The following is a 12875-nucleotide window of genomic DNA, read 5'->3' on the forward strand; positions in this document are numbered from 1 at the left end:
GTTGTAGGATACAATTTCATTGTATTATTATATTTTTTTTTCAAACACAATATTTTGGTTGCAATTGGTCTATTTATGAATATGATTTTAGTAGAGATGATTTTGATTATATTGATCTAAGAACTTCTTCTCGTTGTCTTAAGCCATTCCCCCATTATCACATTTTTTACCAATCTTTCCATATCGTGGACACTCTGCAACTATCACTATTATACCCGCAAAGCGCATTTTGAACACGCACTTTTCCCGACTCCTTCCGTTGTTCGTCTTTCGCGCGGAAGCCATTATCTGGTCTTTATTTCTATACCTCTGTTCGTCTTTTTGCATCATTGTCGCCTATCTTCGTTGAGTAATATGTCTCCCCCTAACGTAAAAAGATACCCTAATGGCATATTAAGCTTTATAAATACGCTGTTCGGGTAGTCGACACTTAATATTACGGAGGATTATAAAATATTTAAAGGAGAAAATGGGATTATTATGCGAAATTGTTTGTACAATCCTCAAGTGTGCACGAATTGATAAGAATGTACATTTTTAGAAAAAGGTGATGATTGATTTTTTGGGTTAATAAGCCGTTAGCGCTTTCTCCTCCTTTAGTCAAGGTTTCAGTCAGCCTTGCTGTGTCCATCATGAGGACAGATGAATAATAATTGCATTCGAAAAGTTTGTATATTTTATACCTTTTTTATATTTGGAATTTTAAGGAAGTTTAATATATAATAGGCCATAGGTTTTTTAGCATGTCTAATTTGTTTTGGTAATTTTATCGTTTGTACATATTTTTGAATCTATCTCTCGATTTTTGTAATTAATGCGGAGGCAATTCGACTACCATACCACTACGGTGATCGCTCTTTTGAGATACTGAGCTCAATCACTGAGTACATTTATATAGGATAGATAGGTAGCAATAAATAATGTTCTTCTGGATAGAACATTTAACTGGTTATTATTATTCACACTGCGATGTATATGTAGGTTACTATCTCGGAAGGTGAACATTGAAGAAGACAAGAGATAGTAGAAAATCATGTTAAAATTTTCGTACAAAAATTGATTATATTTATACTTAACATCTATTTCGCCTGGCTATCTTTAGACGGGATCAGTTTAGTAACAATGTCCAAAAGCCCCTCCCATCTTTCATACTGGAATATTTCTTACGATTTCACATCATGTTGATTTCGAAATGTAGAATCAGGAGGAGATTGAGCCTTTGCTCCAAGCTTGTGAATAGCGTGTCGTGGCTCAAATAACGGAAACCCTTTCTATATTTCGTATTTGATTTCTGATTAAATTTGTATTTGGGGTAAAAATTTTAACCTACCTTATTTTCCCGTATAAATAGTAATACTATTTCTGCGTGGAAATGTGCTCCCGTAGTTTCAGATTATTTACAATTGTGGTTTGGTGCGACTAGAATGCTTGTAAAGGGGTTTTCAATTCATTGCATAAATCCCACGCCCTGACAACCAGACTTAAATAATTTAGGAAGAGGTATATTTCATAATATATTTTGATATCATTTCTTCTAAAATATAAACTTTAGCCACCTAATATTATAAACGTATGTATTTTCAGTGGCCCACGAGAAAATACACCAGAATTTCACTCGATCGGTCCTACATTTGTAGATTGTTCGTGCTCGTTTTACATTACAGATTTATATTAATTTGCAGGAATCGGATAATCGCATCCTCGAAATAAAATAACACAATAAATTGTGCTTATACCGTCACTGCTTATAACCAAGGCTTTCATAGATTTAACAATGTCATCTGAAGAAAAAAAAAAATCGCTGGTATTATAGGTATGCGTTCCCATGCATAAACAATAATATCAATGTAAATTTAATCATGGTCGTTTTTCTCATAAGAAAATAGAAATACACACTTGGTCTATGCAGGAAAGGAATAAACCGTTACCAACAACTGTCCTCTCCCACTTGGTTGTTAGTTTTTTATTTCTTTTTGGCATACTTCCTTAGGTCGTTCCCATTGTCCTCTTGTCCAAAGTCTTATCCTAGAATTAACCCTTTGGCTGTCCTAAAGTTCTAATTGGTCGCCGCTTGCCAAATGGCACCCTTATAATATGTTCAACCCTTTTCCCTTTTACGGCTCTTGCGCCCCTGGCAGACCCTAATTATTCGGGAGCCTTGTCCCTTATTTAAATGCTATTAACTCGATCGACCATAGACAAATGTTTGTGGATGGTCTTGGTCAGGGTTTGATATAGGGCCTCTAGGGACACTTACTTGTGAGTAAGTAGTTAGGCCTCATATTATAAAGTTGCCTATATCGAAACGATTGAATGCGTGGGTTGTTGTTGACTAACTGGTTTCGAATTGAATAATGGGGTAATGTGGGTTTTCTGTGGGGACTTGGTGTTTCATAACAATCATATTTATTTGCCCCTGAGAACTGTACAAAAGCTTCGAAACTCTGCAAATAATTATTTGCATACTAATAACATACTAGTAATTGATTTGAAAAATACATTCACTGATTGTGTAAACCTTTGCAAAGGTAACCGCGACTTTTTACTACCCATTTTCTATTCATTTAGAGCTTGAAAGCACAGGAATAATGTTCATGTAATGTTATATAAAAACAACAAATTGAAACGGCCATCTGTACCCTTACCCCAACGGTCAAACATCCCTTTATTTTGTAGGTAGTACATTCGTAACCCTTTTTATATTTTTATACTCTAGCTTTGAATAATTATTCTATCGAACCTTGCATTGAATTCCTTCGAACACCTTGCGCATGCTGGAAGACTCCCGACTTTAATCAAATTACATCCATTTCGTGTCCATTTTAATTAATTCAAGGTTTGTATTCTTTCTTTAAGGCTCTACTAATTTACGAAAAACTGTACATTTTAATGACAAATGTATGATGTATATTTTATATATTTGTTTCTACTGAAAAATCTTATGGTACGTGTGTGGTTACCATACCGGATTTTAATTCAATATGAGATCATATCGTATATCACTTATCAATGTACTTATTCGAATCAAAACAAAATAAACACTTTTCTATTTATTTAGAAATCATAATGTTGAAAATTCTGTCACAATAGTAAGTAAAATATTGACTTCATCATTTTAAAGAAGTGTGTTTTCTATATTATTTCATATATTTGGTCTTACTAAAAAACGTGGTGAAAATTCTATTCAATTTATAAACGACCGTGTCTGTTAAACCTTACTAATTTAATCTTAAAATAGAAACTGACATAAAATAGTTAATGGAAAGATACATAAGATATAAAAGTTGCTTATCCAGCCAAAGGGGGTTGTTTATTTGTTAACTTAAAATAATAATAATTTCTCATAGAATTTTTCCAAGGTAAAAACGTTCTATATATTTCTTTATTTTAAAGGTATCGTAAAAAAATACTATTTTAGAAACTAGATTTACCCTTTCAATAATTGTAGTTCAAATATAATTTAATGTTTAAAAATTGCAAAAAATTCTTGTCAAACACGAAAAAAGTTGGAAAAAAAACTTGGCTTGGCTAAAAATAACCCGACGTAGCACAGTAGTTCCGTGCACCTTACCGGCAATCAGAATTTGCGGGTTCAATTCCCGTCGGCGGCATTTTTTATTTATATTTCTTATAATATATTTTTATTCAATTCAATACAGTTTATTCATTTTAATGCGTTTTCAAAATACATTTGGCAATAAAAATTATTACATTAATGTAAACAGTGAACATATCAACTATTCTAGTAATAATAGAGCTTGCCTTTTAAAGGCAGCTTCATTGATGCTAAAAATATCCGAATTGATTCTGTGCAACAGCAAGATTACTCTCCCCAAAGGCAAGACCATTGGCAAGTTAGTCCCGCAGGCCGGGAGATACAAGTCTATGTAATAGGCGACGGAGAACAGGAGAGCCATCGGGAACCTAGAAATAATGGTATCTATGATGACAGAATTTTCAAACCGTACACGAATCAGTCTGAAGAAATGTGTAGCAATGCGCACATCCCTCCTGACCAGTAGATAGTTCATTCCGAGCATACCAAAAGAAAATCAGTAGGATAGAGCTACGGGTAATAGCCATACTCCCTCATGTAGAGAAATCTCAAGAATTTCTTCTGAACTCTTGCCAACATGAGAGAATACTTTACCTGGTGTGGACTCCAAATTACCGACCCACTTTCAAGTCTACTGCTTACCAAATAAAACTATAAGCACCCAGGTAACTCTAAAATTCCTTGCAGTGCGTAGAACAAAGCCCAGAATTCTCAGTGCAGTACTACATGCTATCTCAATATGAGCATGAAATGTCAGACTATTATCAAACATGATTCCAAGATCCTTCATGGTCAAGACACGTTTTAAACTTTGGACGTCCATTGCATACCGGTAATACCAGGTATGACTCGCCCTAGTGAATGACAAAATTAAATATTTAAAACATTAAACTCAATGCGATTTATTTTACTCCAGTCAAAAATTCTAACAATGTCTGACTGGAGTTGATTGCAGTCTTCTAAAGTTAGTATTTATAAGAAAAGTTTTTGGTCATCAGCAAAGAGAAGAAACCTAGAGTGCAGAATTACTTCTGAAATGTCGTTAGTAAATATGGAAAAGAGGAGTGGGCCTAAATTACTGCATTGGGGTATCCCCGATCGTACAAAAATGTACAGATTGGGATAGTCCGTGAAACAAACTGCTTCCTGTCTGCGAAATAGCTAGCTTATCCATTGTGCATTGCATAAAAAATAACGCTTGTAAATATAAGTTTACTTTAATTTATAACTTTACCTTTAATAATAAAAAATTGTCCATGTGCCCGATTACAAACTGTTGGGTTTGTTTCGTTGACGGTTGAAAGTTAAATTTTTTTTTTTATTGTGTAAATGGCATAAAAAGTGAAGTGATAGTTTTCTTATTAATTCCGTACACAAAAGCAACGTGTTTTCTATATATAGAATTCTTTTAAAATTATGAACCTCTAATCTAATATCATAAACGTTAAAATTTTACGTTACGTTTTGATATCAAAATTTTATTTTTTAGAAATACAATGTCTATTTTAAATAATAACATTTCAAATGTAATTTTATCTACTTTCTAAAATGGCATTTCTTTTTACGATAACTTAAAAATAAGGAAAACGTAGAATACTTAGATAATTCGGGAGGTTTCTGAAATTCCATGAAATTTCACCCTGACTTTGGGACTTGTAGGTAAAAATATTTTACAAACTGAAGGTTTAAACAACATCACTTTCATAAAGTTTTATTAAATTCACGCTGTAAAGGTCAATAAAAAAATAGTAAGTAAGAATAACCTCGGGTAAGTTTTTAGATTTTCACGGCCAAAAGCATTTTTGTTGTTTGTTTTTGGGGTGTTACATCTTCGGATCTACCGGATCTGCCCTGATGATGGACACTGCAACGCTGTCCGAAACGTCGGCTAAAGAAGGAGCTAGCGCAACACGGCATAACACCCCAAAAACAAACAACACAAAAAAAGAATAACCTTGCTTTTTCCGATGAGATGAAAGTATATTATTCACAATATGACATTATTAATGTTTTAAAACTGACAAAAATAACACAGATATAACACTTTTTTTTGCTTTAGACATGATTTTCGCGTTTTACCCATTTTCAATAAAAGTTCTTAACAATTTTTGGTCCTGTCGAATAAAATTGTATCTTACGGCATTGCGTGACCCAAACTGAATCGAGCTTTTGCATATTTATTGCTTATTATAAACATAGCTCCGTTTCTATTTGGTAATATTATCATTTCGGTAGGGAATTCAATTTCGTTCCAAGTATTCGTTTATGATATCAACGTTTCCAGTGGAGTTTATTGAATACTTGTGAGTTGCCTTACCCAGTCGCAGGGATGCGTAGCGCGGTTTATACATTACTGTATAATATCTTCCTGGGAGACAAATTGAACTGAATTTTGTCCGTCTTTTTTATGTATGCCATAGGCAAACCACACTTGCCAGAGACAGGGATTCTGTGACTCCCCCAATTTTGGGTTCAACCATTGAAAGGCGATATTAAATTGTGACAAAAGTGTATTTCCTAAAGTAATTAGTTTTTTACACCCTCAATTTTGAGGTTAGCTGACAAACAGTAAAGCTCAGAATTCACACACGCTTCCCGCCTCTGTATTTCTGCGGCATCGGTCCGCTTTCCGTCTGTCCGTTACGAGCCGATCTGTGTGTAATGTACACAACGAATCGGCTCATGATATATTAAGGCGAAGCTTAATGCCAAATCACTATTTTGATTAATCTTTATAACGAATTGGTGTACATTATGAATACCAAAAAATATACTTTAGATAAATTAAAGGTTTTCCTATCGCTTCGCTTGAGTAGAATACAAATAAAAAATAAATTACTCAATAAAAAATATAAATGCAAACTTCTAAAAAATATATTTTTCCAATAGAAATGTATGAACGCATAAAGGAAACAACATTAAAAAATACAGTAGTATATCTGTGACAGTTTCACTTTATTAACTATTTTGTATTCTTATAAGAGTATTTACAAAATAGGTAAAAACCAGTTTTTTGCTTGAAATCGAACGTTTCTAGACTCTGTTTGTCAAGCGATTTTAATGCCTATTACCTACGATATAAGGTATACCAAGAATATACACATTTTTGGCTTGTAGCTTCCTCTTAATGCTGGTTTTGAAGAAGTCCGGAAATTTGAAGGACTTTGACTATGTAGGTATAACAGTTTTCTTTAGGTCGTTCCACATACGAGCCGACTTACACAAAAACGGGTTGAAGAAACTACCCGTTCTTATAAACCAAGATCAACTGTGAACGAGTATTCCGCTCGCGTCCGAGTTTCTGGGCACAGGGGATCAATGCTGCTAGCTCCTTAGAACAGGCCACATTAAAATACCTGTAAAACAGACTCAGCATGCCTACATAGCAGCTGTGCATTATAAATAGTCTGCAATGACATCGATCATTGGAACGATACAAATTTAAAGGAAACTGATAGCCTTGCAATGTTGTGAAGCAAATTTTTTAGTACATAGGTAATATTTTTAGGCACAGGTGGTACATTCTTATAGTAGATTAAGAAAAATAAAATTCTTGATTTAATAGGACTAAATTCTACATCTAAACAAAATATTAAAAAATCCGTTCGATCCAAACGCCTTCCTGCGTCACGCTCTTCAGCAGCAACGTCCTTTATTACTTCTGCAAAAGTATCTCCCCAATGAGTATAATTAGATTAACACATATTTACAAGTAACATTGCTAGATAGTTCAAAGCTTCCGAACACTCTTACGAATGTGATGTATGAGATGATGCATGAATGTGAATTTTAGCCCTATACACGCACCGTGCTCCTAGTGTTCGAGGCAGTTCCAACCAACCAACATACATTTTTTTAGCAGTCGAAAGGGCAAAAATTTATAACACAATTAATTACATTTTTTTAGCTCATTTTACAGAATATGTAATGCGTTATTAATGATGTATATCTAATTTATAATACTTCAATGTCTACCGATATCTATAGATATTTGATAAAATTAATTTCAAATAATTTCATATAACTTAGATTGTAAAAACATTACATTTTAGTACATAAAATTAGATAGAGCACAAGAAATCGTAATAAATTGTACAGCGCCCTTGAGGTAATTAAAAAGGTGCTATTCAAATTATTATTATTATTTACTGAATGTGGTAGTTCGAACAGTAAGGCCCGGTTCCCACTATGCCGGACCGGCAGATCTGCCGGAAACCGGACACCGGACAAGAGTGTTCACATTACACCGGAGCCGACAAGAATATCGGACAGTCAAGTACTCACCTCAGTTGAATTTGGACCTGTGCGCACAATGGACGACGAAATTGTTGTGTTGTGGTGGTATCTTAATAGAAGGCAAAATAAAAGAAAACATTGGGTGCATCCTATTTTACGGGAAAGATTTTCACTTGGAACATTTGAAACATTAATATGTGAACTTAGAAGTGACGAATCAAAGTTCTTCAATTGTTTTCGAATGACAGCAACCACTTTTGACAATTTACTGGGACGACTTTCAATAGGATTACGAGATACAAGTTTCAGAGAATGTATTTGCCCAGAACAAAGATTAGCCATATGTCTAAGGTAAGATAATTTTATGCACTAGTTCTGAATGAATGTTTGCTATGTGTTTGTTTGATGAGTGTGAATATATATAATATGTGTGTGTAAGTGTATTTGATAATAATTATGATAATTAAAAATGCAAATAACTTATTTAAGTATTTATTTGTACTCAAACTCAAAGCTTTATAAAAATTCTTCAAACTTAAAACCCTTCAAAATCTAAGTATTCTTGGGAGTCTTGGGAATTTCTGGAATGATTACTAGATGCTGTTGGCGAAGCTGGAAACGGATTGGAGGACGAAGGTGAAGTTGATGGTATAGGTGTTGTTGCCTGTTGATACGTAGAGTATCCAGAGTGGTGTTGATATTGCGTAGGTGTTGCATGTTGATTGACGCTTGTGTAGTATTGTCCGGTCATCTGATTAGAATCACGCCAATTCCTACTTTTAATTTTTTGCAACATTGTCAGGACGCTAGCTTGAAATTCTAAAGTCTCTTCGATATTTAAAGTGTTCAAGATTGGTATAATGCCTTTGAAAAAAGACAGATGATGGTTTTCCTTTTCTGGCTTTATTCTGGAGTCCAAAAACTTTAACATCTTGTCATTTACCTCTTTATTATCAATTTTTCTTTTATTTTTAATTAAAGGTGAACGAAACTCTGATTCCATGCTTACTTCAGTCTCGGTTCTTGCTTTTTTTGAAACTGACTCATGAGGTGGTCGAGGTTCGGAGACTTTTTTTAAAAACATTAATTGCTCGTGATATAAATAATTTCGTGTCTGTTTGGCCGAAGATCCAGATTTAGACTCATCTTTTTGTTTCTTTACTGTCTTAAGCCACGAATCACGTATATTGTTCCATTTTGTTGAAACCAGTTTTCCTGAAATCATTAAAAAATATCATAATAGAATAGAATAGAATTTGTTTATTGGTAACGTATAAAGTAATAATGTAGTAACAAAAGTTTTTTTTTTTCAGATATTTAGCTTCAGGATGTTCATTCAAAGAAATACATTACTCATACAGAGTAGGCGTTTCGACAATAAGTAAAATAATAAAAGAAATGAGCCACGTCATTTGGGAAAATCTTAAGACAGATTTCCTTAAGCTGCCTGATACTGAGAGAGAATGGGAGGACATCGCTTCAGGATTCGAAAGAAAAGCCAACTTTCCTCACTGTGTTGGAGCAGTAGATGGCAAACATATTAGAATTTTGAAACCAGCCAAGAGTGGTTCTATGTTCTTTAATTACAAGGAATATTATTCTTTTGTATTAATGGCAGTTGTTGATTCAGAGTACCGATTTATTTTTATTAGTGTGGGCTCATATGGCAAGGAATGCGATTCTACTATATTAAAGGATTGTACATTTTGGCAAAAGATCAATGATGGTACTTTAAATGTACCAAAGCCTAGACCGCTTCATGAAAACTTGCACGAGAAATTACCGTTTATACTAGTTGGCGATGAAGGCTTTGCTTTAACACCTAATCTCCTACGTCCGTATGGAGGTATACATTTGAATACTGATAAAAAGATTTTTAACTATAGATTAAGTCGAGCAAGAAGGTATGTTGAGTGCGCTTTTGGTATTCTGGCAAATAAGTGGCGAATACTCCATCGAGCTATAGATCTGAACGTAGACACAGCAATTCAAGTAATTAAAGCTTGTACAGTCTTACATAATTTTGTTAGAGAAAAAGACGGTATAAATTTTGAAAATTACCAAAATATAGAACATAGACAAGAACAAGAAACGACACCTGTGAATCGAAATGGGTCGAGTCGAGGTGGCCTTAAATAAATAAGCTTAAATTAAATACAAAAAAAACAAAATGTATGGTAATTGGTTATAAGAAGACATCCAGTGAAAGCAAAATCAAAATTGATGGTGAAATTATTGAAAATGTTACCAATATAAAATACTTGGGAGTTATAATAGATTCCAAACTGAACTTTAACAAACATGCGGAATATACCCAAAAGAAAATTGGTAAAAAAATATCTTTTTTGGGAAGAATTCGCCAAAAACTGTCCGAAAAAACTGCAATCACCATTTATAACTCCATTATTGCTCCACATTTTAATTACTGCTCAACTATCCTTTTCCTGTGTAACGACCGAGAGCAAAATAAATTTCAAATTCTCCAAAATAGGGCAATGAGAATAATACTCAGACGAAATAGGTATTCAAAAGTAAATAAAATGTTAAACGAACTAAATTGGCTAACGGTGAAACAGATGTTGACCTTGAACACGATGATATTTTTACACAAAATTGTAAACAACCTGCTACCCAAATATTTTTCGAATAAAATTGTATACAACAAGGACATACACAAACATAAAACTAGGACGTACAATCAAATTAGACTACCAAAGAAGGACAAAGCGAATACCCAGAATAGTATATTATATAAAGGGATGAAATACTATAACGCGCTGCCGGAAAACCTTAAGTCTGCCCCAATTGAAAAGTTCAAGATGTTGTGTAGGAGCCACATCAAGCAAGAAAAAAAAACATAGTATATTTGTATGTAATAATTAATTAGTCATTTGTAAACTTAAATGTACAAATTACTAAAATAAAAACAATAAAAAAAAAAAAAAAAAAAAAAAAAAAAACGCTATACGGACAGCATTTACTGATTATTTTGTTTCGGATATTGGTTCCGTTCAGTGGTAGGCAGCAGCTATAAAATAATATTTGTGAATACAACATTTTATCAATAAAGCATTAAAAAACTCACCGTATTGTTTTCTTTCTTTTTCTTCCAGTTCATCGAAGTCTGGTTTCAGTATTAAACATACTTCACGCCATGCTGCTAACTTTAAGTTTTTGTCTTTATAGACGTCTTCGGTCTTATCCCACAGAACAGGTCTCTCTTGGACAAGCGTAATTAAAGTTTCGGTTTGAATTTCCATGATACTCGTCTACTTTGGACAAAAATAGCACAACAAAGGGAGCACGAGCAGGGCGAACACGTCTACTTTCTTCAAAAAATGCGAGCATATGATGCGAGGGGAGCCCAGAGCGCGGGCGGGGCGAGCGGGGACAGCCGGATACCGGCACAAACTCGTTCACATTACTCCGGTCCGGTGGTTCTACCGGCACTTTCGCAGTGACAAAACGCTCGGTAAAAATGCCGGGCTCGGCAAAAATGCCGGACCCGGGATAATGTGAACAGCTACATATAAATTGTACAGCCACTAGCCCTTCCGGCAGTTTTACCGGCCTGGCAGATCTGCCGGTCCGGCATAGTGGGAACCAGGCCTAACGCTAAATAAGCTAACTTACCAACTAACCATCACGCCGTTTCCCCGCAGGGGTAGGCAGAGAGGATGGACCGCCAAAAAACTCGGTCTTGACTCACACTCCTTGCATCATTCAAATAAGTTGTTGTTTAAATTAAATTTATATGGAAATTATCTAATGATTTAAAAATAATTTACGGTTTCTTAAAATTTGACCACTGTGCGTCGATTTTGTAGTTCGAAAGCGTGCAATATTTAAAATCCAGTTGAGACTCTAGTTATCGAGAACCTTACGGTATTTTGTTTTTCGACGAGGATATTTTTCACCGAGCGAAGTGTCGTTCAGCCAGAGATAATTCCGTTCGCCTCGAAATTTGGGCAGATACTAACCCATACGATCTAAGTCCTTCGGCAGATGGCATAAGTGTGCCGCCTGTGTTAATTCGTGCCAAAAAACATCGCCAAAATGCATGTTTTATTTTATTAAATTCAGGGCAAATATTAAAACGTTTCCAACTTTTTTTTCTAAAGAACTTAATTTGCCATATTATATAATAAAATGACATTTACAAGAACTTGAAAGACAGATCCGTGTGTGAATTCTGCACATAAGCGATAAGCGAGGGAAGAGAAATAGGATAAAAATGTTGGGGGGTGAATGAAGAAATACACGAATCTTATTTGAAAAATTGTGCAAAATTCTAAAAGTTAGTACTTTATGTAGTATTTTAAAATTTTGGTACGTTTGGTGATAGGTTAAATATTAATACTGTAATATTTAGTAAATAATTATAGTTAATAGTAGTAAATTAGATGTTATCTCTGGAGAGTACAAATATATAATAACCGGCGTCACGCCGCCCGACTAAGTTGAGTGGAAGGTTAGTACCTCTACCGCACTTCACAAACTGTATTAATGCATTTAATTTTCGTCGTTTACAAAAATGATTTTACTAACTCAAAAAAATGTGACCTGAATCCCCTCATACTCACATGAACCGATGCATTTTGATTTATGCAAATATGTTTGCTTTTAAGAGATATTCCTTTTGAAATACCAAATCGTGATAGATAGGCCAATTACTCTGCCACCGGGATTCGAACCCGGGACCTCCCGGTCACGAACACTCAGCGGTTCAATAATCCACCTCAAATGCTCGGATTCTATAAACAATCATATTATTATTTGGCGAGGACACTACTGTGAGTAGGGATGGCAAATCGGAATTAAGAATTTCTAAAGTCAAAATCTTAGTATCTGGATTACTTTCGGATTTTCTTGCTTTTCGGTACTTGCTTTTCCTAGCCATTTTATATTTAACCACTACAGGGTTTCGTCAAAGTCTTTATTAATCTTTCCTCGGCCATGACTTTCAATAATATTATTCATTTCACATTCTATGAGTACAGCATAATTGGTTTTAATATACCTGGTGTAAGATGCCGATGAAAATCGTTTCTTTTTAAATAAATTTAAAATAAATCAAATTTAA

General features: G+C 34.3%; 2 protein-coding genes across 2 annotated transcripts in view; one reads left to right on the plus strand and one right to left on the minus strand.

Annotated features, from left to right (window-relative positions):
* The window catches only part of Ino80 (chromatin-remodeling ATPase INO80), a 176831-nt gene that overhangs the window by 95575 nt on the left and 68381 nt on the right, over positions 1-12875 (plus strand). The gene's annotated exons all lie outside the window — the stretch shown is intronic.
* On the minus strand, positions 8233-11118 carry LOC149417149 (uncharacterized). The gene is made up of 2 exons (XM_089639915.1): positions 10878-11118; positions 8233-9007 (listed from the first exon to the last, which is right to left on the minus strand). The coding sequence occupies exons 1-2, from the start codon at positions 11050-11052 to the stop codon at positions 8328-8330; spliced, it is 855 nt and encodes a 284-aa protein (XP_089496041.1). The 5' UTR covers positions 11053-11118; the 3' UTR covers positions 8233-8327.

The sequence above is a fragment of the Hesperophylax consimilis genome, chromosome 15, assembly GCF_061612785.1.
Source record: "Hesperophylax consimilis isolate HC1 chromosome 15, BYU_Hcon_1.0, whole genome shotgun sequence".
NCBI lineage: Eukaryota > Metazoa > Arthropoda > Insecta > Trichoptera > Limnephilidae > Hesperophylax > Hesperophylax consimilis.

Coding starts and splice junctions, on each gene's coding strand:
- LOC149417149 (XM_089639915.1), bottom strand. CDS start 11,052: ATGGAAATTCAAACCGAAACTTTAATTACGCTTGTCCAAGAGAGACCT. Junction 9,008..10,877: donor AAAAGAAAGAAAACAATACG/GTGAGTTTTTTA, acceptor TAATGATTTCAG/GAAAACTGGTTTCAACAAAA.